Below are 13774 nucleotides of genomic sequence, written 5' to 3' on the forward strand. Positions count from 1 at the left end.
CATCTGCTGTTCACTCTTCCTCTCTTGGTTAAAGCTTAAAAAAAGATACATTTGATTTATTTTTCCAATTCTGAAAATGGTGTCTACCTAAAACATTAACCTGTCTTCTCTTTTCAGATGTTGAACTGTCTGCTGTGTTTCCAGCGGTTTCTGTTTTGTTTCAGGCTTTGGGTATTTTTTCCCCCTTGTAACTTAGTCTGTGAGATTCCACTTATAACAAGTGTAAATGACACGATAACTCAGATCTGACTAAATGTTCTAGGTATAGGTCTCCTCTATTTGCTTAATAAAATTGAAATTAAATGTTTTACATGGTTCTGCTCATTTAACATTTACAGTGTGAGTGAGCTGCAGTTTTAAACTTCAGCATCTGCTCCGTAACCACTGGGACACTTTCATAGATAGTGTTTCACATCACAAGATAGCAAAAAAAAACTTAAGAGCAATAAATAAACACCATTCCTTGACGTGAGAGTTCAGAGAAGTTCATTTTGTTCAATACAGGAACAAGCGGCTAGATTTTCAATGGAGCTTTCTTAATTTTAGTATGACAGTATTACCATAAAATCTGTTGTAAAAGTTGGTTATTTGTGCACTTTTAGCATTTATTCCCATTTTGTCCCTGAAAATTTCTGCGGTGTAACACGTGCCTGTACTAGGAATAAGGATCCTGCAGCAGTGAATGGCACAAGAAGGCCAGAGATTTTGGAGTGCTGATTTTGTTACTCTTTTTTGAAAAGGAGTATGTTGGGGGAGTTTTAACTTCTGGGCAGGAATCCAGTGGGAGGTGTGAGCTGCTTGCCCAGGAGCTCCAGTGGGACATTTAGTCCATTTGAACAGCCAAGTCTCATTTACATTCAGCTGCCCACCTGAAACAGGCATCTGGAGACAGCTTGCTGACATTCGGCTCGTGAAGATCGAGCGGCCTAGATGCCAGTGAGTCTTGGTGGGGAAATTTGGAATGGTTTCATGGATGGGAAGGGGAATAACCCGGGATGTCAGTAGCCCAAACTTTCTTTGTGGGGCCTGTTCCTCCTGGCCCAACAAAGAAAATGTTAGCACTTATCTCCATTTTGTGCCTGCCAGGTGTACTAAATAATACAATTTACATGAATCTGAGCCACGTGGGCGCCTCAGCCACCAAAGAAAAGTGGCACTAAAATGGCTGCAGGGTAGGAATCAAGTGGGAAGTGACCATTTTAACTCCTAGTCTGCCCAGTTAAAATTCCCCCTTTTTCTTTTTCTGTTTTATTTTTCTCTTGCCATTGTTGTCCCTTCTTTATCTTTTCTCTCCTGAAGTAGCTGACTCCTTCTTGTGGTATGATTTTACAGGCACCAGTCACTCTCGGGTACCTCACTCAAGCAGCATTATTCACATGGAAGCCTCAATAATGAGTGTTGGCAAGTTATTCAATCACAAGAGGTATTGCATCTGGGTTCAATCCAATCCTCATGCAATGTCTATACACATGCACTTCCAGCCAGGGATGCTGAATAGCAAAGAGGAGCAGGAACCTCAGCCAACATTTCCCTTCCTAATTCAGGGAACACCAGGTCAATTGTAGAGCCCCAGCTGAGATTAGCTAATTGGGCACAGACTGGGGATTAAATGGGAACTTTTCTCTTTGGGGTGGGGAAGTAGAATTTATTAAAAAATAGATAGCCTGTATATGGAATTCATTATATTCAAGAACTTGAGCATTGTTAAGCTAAATTATCTTTAGTGTAAAATTCCAGGCACAGGATCACATGGATTCTATCTCTGTGAGCCAATAGTAGATGAGATATAATGATCAAATTACTACAGTGGTTTATCACCCTCAAGCATTCACATTTTATGTTTTTCAAAAGCAGTAAATTTTGTCTTGTATTCCTCCACAGCTAATTTTCTTTCCACATCCTCTGTAAAACAAAACGTACAGTGGGAAAGCACACAGGAATACCAATGCATTGTGCAGCAATATGGCAGTGAGTGGCTATACTCCCATAATATCCTTCATGGTCAATTCTCAATTTTAGCCATACTGTCAATTGAAGATGCCAAGTGGAGCCTAGAAGCTTCTGCCATAGAGAAGGGGGGAAAGAAAAATCAGAGGAGCAGACAACAAATCACGGGGCCTTCTCTCAGTCAAGAATGGTACACTTGTAGTTAAAGAGCTGAAAGACAGAAACTATCAAAGAAGGTAGATATTTGAGTTCTTGCATGTGGCAAGGTATCGTATGCACTATAAACATACATGGGGAAATTGTGAGCCCGCTTCCCGGGATTTTTCGGTGTCTATGTGCAAGATAGCTCAGTGTTTGAGGACTTGGAAAATCTACTCTATGGTATCACAAAACACCACAATTGACCAGTAATACTGATTATTAAAACTGAACTATTAACTAGCATTTTTCTAGTTGGCTGTTCTTAAAGGTCCCCCTGCTCTGAAACCCTTTGCACATGCTCTCTCATATTGCTTGATGGTTACCTCTGAGCAGCGGCTGTAGCAGCAGCGTCCATGGCAAAGTGACGCATTGCTCTTTCTTCCAAATACTTCTGCTCCCACTTCGTCATGTCAGCCTCCAGGGCCAGGATTCGTTCTTCCTTTTCCCGTAATAACTCCATCAGTGCTGGTGCATTGTACTCAGGAACGTTAGCCATTAGAGGGCCGCCGTGCCGCTGTGAGGGAAAATAATCACTTGGGAGTAAAATCAATCGATACTAAAAAAATCTGATTAATTAATTTCAGTTGCAGTAGAAGAGTTTCTCGAACAGAACTGAAAGGTTCTTGCATCTTTCACCAGGTAGTCTACAGCCTGTAGCCAGTGTCATGCCCACATAGATATCTGGGTGAACTGCCTAAGCAGAGAAGTAATCTGTGCCAATTAATCAACTGTAATTCATGCAAATTGCAGGTTATTTATATTTCTCCTTTTTAAGTCCCCATTTATGGCTCCGATGTTCACACTTCTTTCCTGGAATCTGGAAGAATGGAAAGGACAACCATAGTCAGACTCCTGCAAACTCACCACCAATAACCTCTCACCTCTTACTTCCTCAGATCCTGAATGCTCACTCGCTCTATATATAGGTAGGAGAACATACACTAGCAGATGTAATGATGTGATCTTGTGTAAAGAATTTATTGGCTAGCATGAAGAGGCGACCGAGCAAGAAATGCAGAACTTGTTTGATTGCAGTAACTGAAAATGCTACTGGAATGGAGCTTGATATTTGTCTGATTTTAGCTGTTTATTTAAATCTTTTTCTATTGCATACGGTCTAATTATATCTAGATAAACTGATTTGTCTTACTCCAGAATTCCTACTGAATCTGGAAATAAGAAGGGGTCAGAGTGTATTGTGCTGCGACGTCGTAGGGTCTCCAGTTACAATGAGCAGTTAGCTGAAGACCTGCTCTCAGTCATCAACCTCGCTGTTCATGGAGTGAAATTCTTTTTATTGATTATGGAAAATAACTAGCCTACTCCTATTTTTGTTAAGAGGAATTTCACACATCGAGGCCAGAAGTGTAAAAAAAAAACTAGGAGACCTGTTGCAGAGCCAGCTATTAATCGGTATGGTGTAATACTGCACTCAGATTAATCAAAGCGTTCAGGTCCAGTTATATAGAGGAATGCACTTAGCACTGTAAGAGAATAGGGCAGAAACTGAGAGGTTCAGTTGTCGGGGTAGAGCCACAATAGACGTGAGTGTGGGACTTGGAATCAGGGTTATAGTGTTGGAATCATGTCTCTGACCCGTACTTGTATCCGGTGAGGTTTCACACCAGCACTGCAGCTTCACAATATTTGCCCTCAAATATAAACACACACATTTGTGCTCCTAGTACAGAGTTTTGCTTGCAAGATGGAAAATCTAGTTCCACTGATCTCTGCGCCTGAAATCAATATGCACACACAGTGGGAGCAATATACAGGGAGAGCAAATTCGTAAAATATAAGCTGTAATTTTGATCTGTGGGATTTTCTTTAGCCAAGTAACTGGAACCTGATCTAAATGAGTGGTGATGTTTTTCAGTGGCAAATCAACACCTCAGAATTGACAGCGAACACATATTCAAATAACTAGTTGCACTGTTTTTGATAATTTACTATTAAATTAAATGCTCAATAGAACAGTTAGCTACAAAAATTATCATTTGGGCCACAAATATAGTTAAAGATCTGGAACATTATGGTCCTAATAGTTTAGACTGTACATAGCCTACTTTTCTAAATGCCTTACCCAGCAGGAGTGCATTAAAATGAATGGATGGAAAATTGTGTGGAGTGCAACCGTGATTTCTCAATATGTAATCCCAGCAGGCAAGCTCCCTTATAGATGAAAGAATATTTTAAAATTCCAGCTGCAGTAAGTGCACATAAAACAGTAGAAGTTTACAGCACAGAAGGCCATTCGGCCCATCATGCCTGTGCCGGCTCTTTGCTAGAGTAATCTAAATCTAATAGGTCTCTGACTAATCTCTGCCCATAGCTCTCGATTTCCTCTGCTTTAAATGTATATCCATTTTTCCCTTAAATGATGCAATGGTCAATACCGCAATTACTCCCTGTGGAAAAATGTTCCATACTCTAACAACCTTTCGTGTAAAGAAATTTCTCCTAACCTCTCTCCTCAGTGATCATTTTTAAGTTGATGACCCCCCTCGTTGCTGACTCCCTAAACACAGGAACTAGTTTTTCCCTATTCACCCTATTAAAATCCGTCATTTAAAAAAAACCTTCTATTAAACTTAATTTTGACTTCCTCCAGTGCAAATAGTCCCAGTATCTTTCCTTTAAATTTGAAACTAGTTTTCTAAATAATCTAATTGCTCCATTGAGTCCTGCATCGCTTGAAGCCAAAAAGTGAACTGGGGATTTCAGCCAATGGATCTGCCAGCTAACGTGCCATGGCTGTGAGAATAAATATACAATGTTATATGGTGCTGAACAGTACAGACCAGAAACGTCCGAGGTTTGATCCCAGGTCTATGCTGTTTCATGGACTCAAAGAGAGCAGCAGTTATGACACTGGAATTGACTGCCAGGTTCTTGGGACAGGATGTAGAAAAATCAGCGAGGGATCCTGCTGTTGCTTGCTATTCAGTGATCCGTGCAGCGTAGAGCAAATAGAATCATATAATTTTACAGTACAGAAGGAGGTCATTCAACTCATTGTGCTTGTGCTGTGTATTCCACTTCGTTCCACGACCTTGCCCTTTCCCCATTATCCTTTTCTCTTTCAAATCTTTACCCACTTCCCTTTTGAAAGCTATGGGGGATTCTGCTTTCATCATTGTTTCTGGTAACAACCCGCTGCATAAAAAAATAACCTCTCCCATTGTTCTTTTTTTGTACAATCTTAAACTTAGGCCCTCTAATTACCAACTCACCGAGTATTGGGAATAGTTTCTTCCCGATTTGCCTCCTCAAAATGTCTCAGGATTTTGAACACCTCGATCAGATTTCCCCTTAACCTTCTCTATTGTAATGCAAATAGCCCCAATTTTTTTGAGTCTTTCCTCATAACTAAAACCTTTGATGCCTGGTATCACTTTTGTACCCTCTCTATTTGCCTCGACACCCTTTCTAAAATAGTGAGCACAAAACTGGACAGAAAATCTTGGGGAGCAGACCTGCAATTTCTGATATGTGAATAGGTGATGGGTGAAGTCTGTGGCAGGAATGCATTTTTGTAAAATTAGCTGCACAGTGTACAGGTCAGCAGTATTTATATAGAATCTGTTGCAACCAACTATTTCTATGCCTCACAAAAATAGTAATTAAAAAACTGTTTTGCAAAGCTCCTCTTTATAGAATACCATACAGGTCTAACTTTGAAAGCATGTCTGTCTGGCCTATCAATACAACCTCCTTAAGGGAATAGAACAGGAGCCTCAGTCCCAGTTTAAAGTTACTTAGTTATATTTTCTGCAGGTTGGTAATGTAAGTGAAAAATCTAATGCAAGTATAAAACTGTGTTCCTCATTTTATACTCGCAATAACTTTTTCAGCTATATTAACAACGGGGGAAAAATATACCCGATTATCCAGTTCATAACTAAAATAGCTGTTGGAGCCTATTATTTCCATAATATCTGCCAATGGTCACATTTAGTTTTGTTCCTAAGTTGCAGATTCATTGAGAACGTTTGTCTGCCAGGTTAATGGACTAAATGATCTCTATCCGCTCCATTTGGAATACCAAGGATCTATCCTTGGCCCCCTTCAATTTCTCAGCTAACAGCTAATGACATCATCCGAAAACACAGTTCTACATGTACACTCCGCTCTATCTCACCACCAGCTCTCTTGACCCCTCAATTGTCTAATTTGTCACATAGCTTATCCGACATCCAGTATTGGATCAGCAGGAATTTCCTCCAACTAAATATTGGGAAGACCAAAGCCATTGTCTTTGGTCCCCGCCACAAACTCCGTTCCCTGACAACTGTTTCCATCCCCTTCCCAGTCTGAAGCCAAGCCAGACTGTTCGCAACCTTGGTGCTGTGTTTGACCCCGAGATGAGCTTCCGACCACATATCCGCGCCATCGCCAAGACTGCCTCCGTCCCGCTCCGAAACATCGCCCGAATCCAACCCTGCCTCAGCTCATCTATTAAGGGAATCAAGGGATATGGGGCTGGTACAGGAAAGTGGAGATGAGGTAGAAGATCAGCTATGATCTTACTGAATGGGCCAAATGGCCTACTCCTGCTCCTATTTCTTATGTTCATCTGCTGCTGAAACACTTATCCATGCCCCATTACCTCTAGACTTGACTATTCCAATGCTCCCCTGGTTGGCCTCCCATCTTCCACCCTACATAAACTTGAGCTCATCCAAAACTCTACAGCCTGTATCTTAACTCGCACCAAGTCCCGCTCTCCCATCACCCCTGTGCTTGCTGACCTACACTGGCTCCAGGTCCGACAGTGCCTCAATTTTAAAATCCTTATCCTTGTTTTCCAATCCCTCCATCGCCTCGCCCTCCCTATCTTTGTAACCTCCTGCAGCCCTACAAGATCTCTGCGCTCCTCCAATTCTGGCATCCTGCGCATCCCTGATTTTAACTGCTCCACCATTGGCGACCGTACTTTCAGCTGCCTAGGACTTAAGCTCTGGAATTCCCTCCCTAAATCTCTCTGCCTCTCTCTCCTCCTATAAGATGGTCCTTAAAACCTACATCTTTGACCAGGTTTTTGGTCATCTGTCCTGATAGCTCCTTCTGTGGCTTGGTGTCAAAATTTTTATTGATTACGTTAAGCCCCTTGGAACGTCTTGCTACGTTAAAGGCACTATATAAATGCAAGTTGTTGTTGATGATGTGATACCAATGGTTCCATGTGATCCAACCTTGCCAGAAAGCTTACAGATTCACCATCGGTGCTGAACAGAATATCCTCATAAACTGAGAGGTAAATAACAAAGGAGAAATCCGACAATTTAAGAACTTTCTAAATTTAAACAATTATGAACCTGTTAATCTTTGCATCTTGTACAATTAAAATGGTCTCCAGTAAAACTGTACACTTTTCTAATTTATTGTTTTTGCAAGTGATGCGATGATGCGCTGAACTTTTTTCTGACACCAAAAGGATGACTGAAAGCAGCAGGTACCTGTTGCACTCGAAGAGATTCCAGCTCTCTCTCCAGCCGTGTGCGCAACCTCCGTTCCATCTGCTCCCGCTTTTCGCAGGCTGCTTGCAGCTGTGTCAAGGCCTGCTGCAGCCTCTCCACCCTCTCCACGTACACCTGTTTCTTCCTCAACTGTCAACAGAAAACAATCACATCAGCACAATGGAGACACTGAACTAGAAAATAACTTTCTTTCCATCTCATAAAATTATCCTCAGTCACGGACATGTTGGAACTCTTGGGCAATGGGAATAATAAATACACCTCATATGACAGGCAGTTCTAGATTTCCTTACTCCATGTCCAAGCAACAACACCTGGTGTCAGGGTTTACTGAAATCAAACCAGGAGCATGAATGTTATTCCAACAGCATTCGTCATACTAGATGAAAGTGCTCAATTGTAAAGGTACTGACAAAAGATTGTTCAACACTGATACAGGCCACAGAGAAATAATCCAGTTTATTTGACCTGAACATATTCTCAGTTCAGATAGGTGGAATGTTCTAGTCAGCATATTTAGTCTAGTAAGAAGGACATTTGTTTTAAAATCTATACTATTAAAAACTTCCTCCGTGCAAGATTGGGTTGCCCTGAAATCAGCTGGCGCCTGCCTGACTACAATCAGGAAAATCAGGTCTGCATGTGACCTAACTGGGGTTCTTAAAGGGCCTGCTGCAAGCTGTCACCAAAAATATTTACCTGAATGTGGAGCTGGGAGAAGCAGGCTTTCCTTCCGGGTCCACATTCAAACCACGGCCTGCTACCGGCCACTTCTCAACCCCTCCCCGAGTGCAGTAATGACAACCCCACCATCCCATAAATCACGAGACAAACTCTTAAAAATCATGAGATGCTATTTTTTTCAAACATAGACCAATGTAGATTGACAGTTTGATTATGATCCTCATTAGTGGCTTTATTTAATCTCCAAAAGATCACAGTTCTTCCCAAAAATTATATTACTGCATCTGAAAGTGCTTTCCAAAAAACTTTTCAAAAATCCAACCCGTAATCACCACCCTTCACCTGGTGCCTAACACAACCCCCATGCAATTCACTCCCTGCATTTTGAAGAATATTTTTAAAAAGACAATTTTTTTTTTAATATATTGATTTTTCTCCCAGGCTACTCGCAGCAGTGTCCTAAAGATTAACCTAAATTCCTGGAGACTCCAGGACAATCCTGGGAGGTTGGAAACCATTTCCACAACACAGTAGAGATAACGACTGATCCTGTGATTCTGGGCTCCCAGCGGGGAGTGGCACTCACAGGGAGCACAGCATGGCATGCAGCCCGTCAATTATGCATTCATTCCCAAAATTTCCCGGGAGTAGCCGCCTGCTTCCTGGATCGCTGCCTTAATTTCAGTGGTGGCCAAGACCGTAGACCAGCCTGGGAGCCAGCACCAAGCAGAGCATGCAGGAGATTTTAAAGAAAAAAGCTATATTACGTAAAAAGCAGATCAACTATGACCTGGGGTGCCTTTACACCGCGGCTACTAATCTGAGACTAATCGGACACTGCTCACTGCAGTTCAGGTTCCAGCCATGCAGAACTCTGTTCACGTTGCTTGGCTCCCACCTTGCTGGAATTTTACTGTCCTGTTTAGCACAGAGCCTAGCGCATGCCTGGATACATGCAAGCAAAAAGCTCTCTCGTACAGTGAGAAATTCAGGGATGCACTACTCCTTAGCATGTTGCATTCTCCAAGCCCGTGAATTTGCCCATGGATGGAAAGCTGCAGGCTGGGTGATCACAGGTTCGCGAGCTGTGGTTCAAGCAGTGGATTTATCCCATAAATATTTAGAAAGCAGAGAATGGAGAATCCCAGATCTCTAAACATTTCAATTAAGGTCAATTAGGTTTAATAAGTGCTCTGAACATTCAACAGACCCCCCTGCCAAACCTGGTTTGGTCTCGCACTGGATTTATACTTGATGCGTTATCAAAACAAAGCAGTGTGACACTCCCTCCCCTACAGCGAGCCATACTCCAGACTCGAACCATAAAATACCTTTCCCAATGGAATTCTTCTGTTTGACTGTCCTCGGTTCTTTGCTCCCCCACCTTCTGCTCCAACCGCTTTGCGCTGCCACGGAGGCGCAAGATACCGCAAGATCTCTTGGACCCCTTCCTCCTCCTCCTTCTGCCAAGGTCACAGAGCCAATTAACGCAACAGGGACCATGGCACTATCGTCAGCTGGGGCTGGAGGGGAGGAAGCTGAGCGCCGCTCCCTCCGCTCAGAGGGAGGAGGTGGCTCGCTCGGTGGATTGTTCATTATGGAAAGCCCTCTGAACCTGGTATTTTTTTTTTTTTGCGCATGCGCAAATCTGCATATTTATTTTCCCCCCAAAAATCGCGAGATTTAGGCGTTCCATTACGAGTGAAGCTTTATTTCACTCTGAAATCGCATGTCTCGTAATGGAATCATGAGAGTTGGCAATACTGCATGACGTAATAAAGACTCACTACGCACTTGGTTGTACATAAAGCAAGGCTTTAATCGACTTGTAACAAAACATGGAGGTCTAGTTAGTAGTCACTAGCTTCCTGTTTCCAGATTGTCTCTGGCCAAGGTGGGCCCATGCCCGAGTATTTATACTCCTCGGACGGCACCCTCAGCTGGCCGTTCAGTAGTACTTCCTGAGTTACTTCTTGTAGAAGTTGCGATTTATGACACTGCAATTGCCGCCCCATCCCGATTGACCTTCTCCTGGTTCACCCCCTCCCTCCCGCTCACCCCATCCCGATCGCTTTCCCTTCCCCTCTAAAGCATTCACCAATGCAGAGGTCCGAATTTACAAGCCTTTTGCCAGTGAGCTGCCCAGTACAAGACAAACTCTAGCAGGTGTCTGCAGCTTGCCAGTCTGATGTTAATGAGGCTCAAGGCCAATATTGCGTGGGCCTTGGGACTACCCGATCCAGCGCAGCCCTAATGTCTAGGCCTGTCTTTTCTGAATTGAACACTGAAATACAATTCAAAATTGGGTTTGAAAATACCATTCATTATGACAAGTTCAGATAAGAACTGTCCAATCTTTCATTGATAGAATATTTCATTATCTATGTTTTTGGTTAATTGTATTATTTTTAAAGTTTGTGGATGCCCAAAAACTGCTTTAAGTAGAAGCTAAAATTCTATGAGGCTCAAATCCCAGGGCAGGTCCTCAGGAGTGGGTGTGGAGGTTAGTTGGCCCAATTTATGGCACTCCCAATTTTCCAGTGATTAAAATTAACCACAGGAGAATCAGGAGCACCACAATTTAGATGCAATATTTACCCTATAATGTATTAGCAAAAGTGCTCCTGGAACTGACTTCATAACTATCTGGAGGAGATAATCCTGAAGGACAAGGCCAGATTCCCAAAAGGGCTCTGTATACATTCCCTCCTTCAATCTGCAAGAAGCAAATGTTAATAATTTGGCTGAGAGTAGCCATTCTTCACTACAACTTCTCGAGGCATTGCTCACTAAATGCTTCTGTCAGTAACAAGCCAGGTTACTCTCAATTTAGTAGTGCTTATTGAGGCAACAGATTTGTTAGGTTTTACTTCACAATACTCATATATCAACTGAAGAAATGACTGAAGCAGCTAGCCCAGTACAAGACAAACTCTAGCAGGCACTGGAGTTAAAGTAACCACAACAGATGCTGCATGAACTGAATGTTTTGCAGAGTGCAGTAGCCCATTTGATCCACGTGCTTTATTGGTCCAGGATTTATAGCTGTTTATAATTGTTCCAAGACATGGCTCACAGTGTATAATACTGTTTTAATTTTCTCTGGTGTAATGCTAATGCTAAGTGCTATAAATCAAAAGGTTTTCAATTTTCCAACGTTAACATACATCAGCACACACATAGACACACATTCACAGACAATTATTTTAATTTTTTTTTAGGTTTTCATTACTCATCTCTACTGCATTCAAACTCGGTTGTCTGAAGAAGAAAAAATACTACCAATTTCTCTAAACTAGGATTCGAGAAAAATTACTACGCATTATAATTTAGTAATTGTTTCTATAAAGTATGATTTAAATAAAACAGACACAAAGGAGGATCAGTTGAGAGGATCTAAATATATTGGTAAAGCATCCTAAAAATGCAGATAATTGAATTTTGATTCTTTTGAGGTATTTTTTGACGATTGTCTCCACAGCACTGCAGAAATATGCAAAAGTACCAAGTCTGTTTTCTAATTGGATACCAACTGCTAATTGTATTATGGCCATGTTGAATCTGGCTATCACCAAGAAGGACAATCAAATCAAATTAAACATTCTTCAAACATTGTGGTCATCAGCTTACCTCCTCCTCCAACCGGACCACCTTGGCCTGGGCGTTGTTCAGTGCCTGATCCAAGATTTCAATGTGCCTCCTCTGGTCCTCGTTGGCTGAACGCATCGCGGCCAATTCCATTTCCAGCTTTTCCTTCTCCTTCAAGTGTTCTTTGTCTGCATGAAAAATCGAAAACAAGGTTAGCTCTGTGAGGTAGTTTTCCTGTTAGCTGGGACCAAGCCAGGTAGCCTCAGACAGGTAGCCTCAGACAGGAAGAAAACCTAAAGCAGAGTTTAGGTTACCTGACATTTTCTTCTCATTTGAAAAACTTGTCTGTTATAGCACATTCAGCGGGAAAATCAATGGCCAGCCTTTCAGAATTACATAGATGAAGAACTTTTCAATCACAAAATTACTTTTTATTTTGTTTGTAGAAATCAGCTACTGACTTGGGAAAAAACAGAAAGTTGGCACAAACTCTGTCAAAATTGAGAGAATTTATTACAGATGTGTTAGCTTTGCAAAAGTAATTCTTGGATCTATCAGAGTTGATGAATTGGTCTCTGTGGGACATTTACATGATGGTTGCAATTTCCACTGATGGGGCAAAAGTCATTTCTAAGTTCACAGATATTATGGAGTAGGATTTGCTCTAGGACAGGGAAAACAACTGATTAAAGGGAAAGGTGATATAATGGATTTAGTTTGGGCAAGTTCACTTAGACCTATTTTGCTCATTATTCTATTATGTATACCGAGCAAATCACCTTTTATGAGGATAGGTGTCATTAAAATATCATAAAACTAGCCTTCCTATTTCTGAATGGGCTTACTTTGTGTGTGATGAAATTTGGCCTTGGACTATCAATCTCTAGCATGCCCAGAGTTTTTACTTCGCCAGCTACTGATTTGGCTATACCGTGTAATCAAAAGGAAAAGTTTGCATTATACAAAACCTCATCACATCCCTCAAACATCTCAAGGCTTCACATACAATTAATCACTTTGAAATGCAGTGATTGTTGTTATCTAGGCAAAAGTAGCAGCTATTTTGAACACAAGATCCCACAAATATTCATGAACGTGAATAACCAGTTACGCCACTTTCTTTGGGGTGGTGTTGGTTAAGAGTGGAATGTTTGCCAGGACACTAAGAAAGCTTTTTGCACTTCTTTAAACAGTGCCATAGAATCTTTAACGTCCAGGGGGGTGGACCCTTGATTTGACAAATCATACAAAGTTTGGCACCTCCAGCAATGCAGCAGTCTCAGTAAGCAGTGGAGTGTCACCCTATTCTATGTGCCCTAGTACTGGAGTGAAGCTTGAACTCACAACGTTCTGACTCAAAGGTGAGTGTGCTACTAACCAATCCAAACTATTATAATAGGGGGAATTTTGACCTTAAATAACGAGTGTGTTTGGAGCATGGGAGGTAGTTAAATTGTTTAAAAATTAGAATCCTGACCTGAATCCGCCTCCAACCCGCTCATTTCCGGTTTTGAGAGAGGCGGGACAGGGGTGGGCAGACACCCTGCTGCCAGGAGGCGGGATGTCAACTTAAATATTGCCAAACACAGAGCGGGATTAAACGGAGTGGACTTCAGCAGAGTGCTTTGGTTGGGAATTTGGAAAGAGAGGGAATTCAGAGAAGAGAGGGAAGGAGTTGCTGCTTTTTGCCTACACTACTTGTAGTGCTTTGTGTTACAGGTAGATATTTAATTTCAGTACCCTTAACTTAATCTAGATCAAGTAAGTAGTCATGAAACTACACTGTAAACTAAGTTACCTAATTACAAATTTAAGTAAATTTAATTAAATAAATCAAGGTTATATAGGGATGGCAGTGCAGGTGGTGTGCCGCA

At 41.7% G+C, this 13774-nt stretch overlaps 1 protein-coding gene across 4 annotated transcripts in view; it reads right to left on the bottom strand.

Moving 5' to 3' along the window:
• amotl1 (angiomotin like 1) overlaps positions 1–13774 on the bottom strand; it is a 116095-nt gene that overhangs the window by 22005 nt on the left and 80316 nt on the right. For all 4 annotated transcript variants that reach the window (XM_085998763.1, XM_085998764.1, XM_085998762.1 and 1 more), the window contains 3 exons: positions 11943–12088; positions 7608–7757; positions 2472–2662 (listed from right to left, as the gene is read on the bottom strand). In XM_085998763.1, coding sequence (XP_085854889.1) covers positions 2472–2662; positions 7608–7757; positions 11943–12088 — 487 coding nt within the window. The remainder of the gene's footprint in view (positions 1–2471; positions 2663–7607; positions 7758–11942; positions 12089–13774) is intronic.

Source organism: Somniosus microcephalus, chromosome 10 (assembly GCF_052327205.1).
Source record: "Somniosus microcephalus isolate GS21.2 chromosome 10, FLI_Smic_1.0, whole genome shotgun sequence".
NCBI classification, from domain to species: Eukaryota; Metazoa; Chordata; class Chondrichthyes; order Squaliformes; family Somniosidae; genus Somniosus; species Somniosus microcephalus.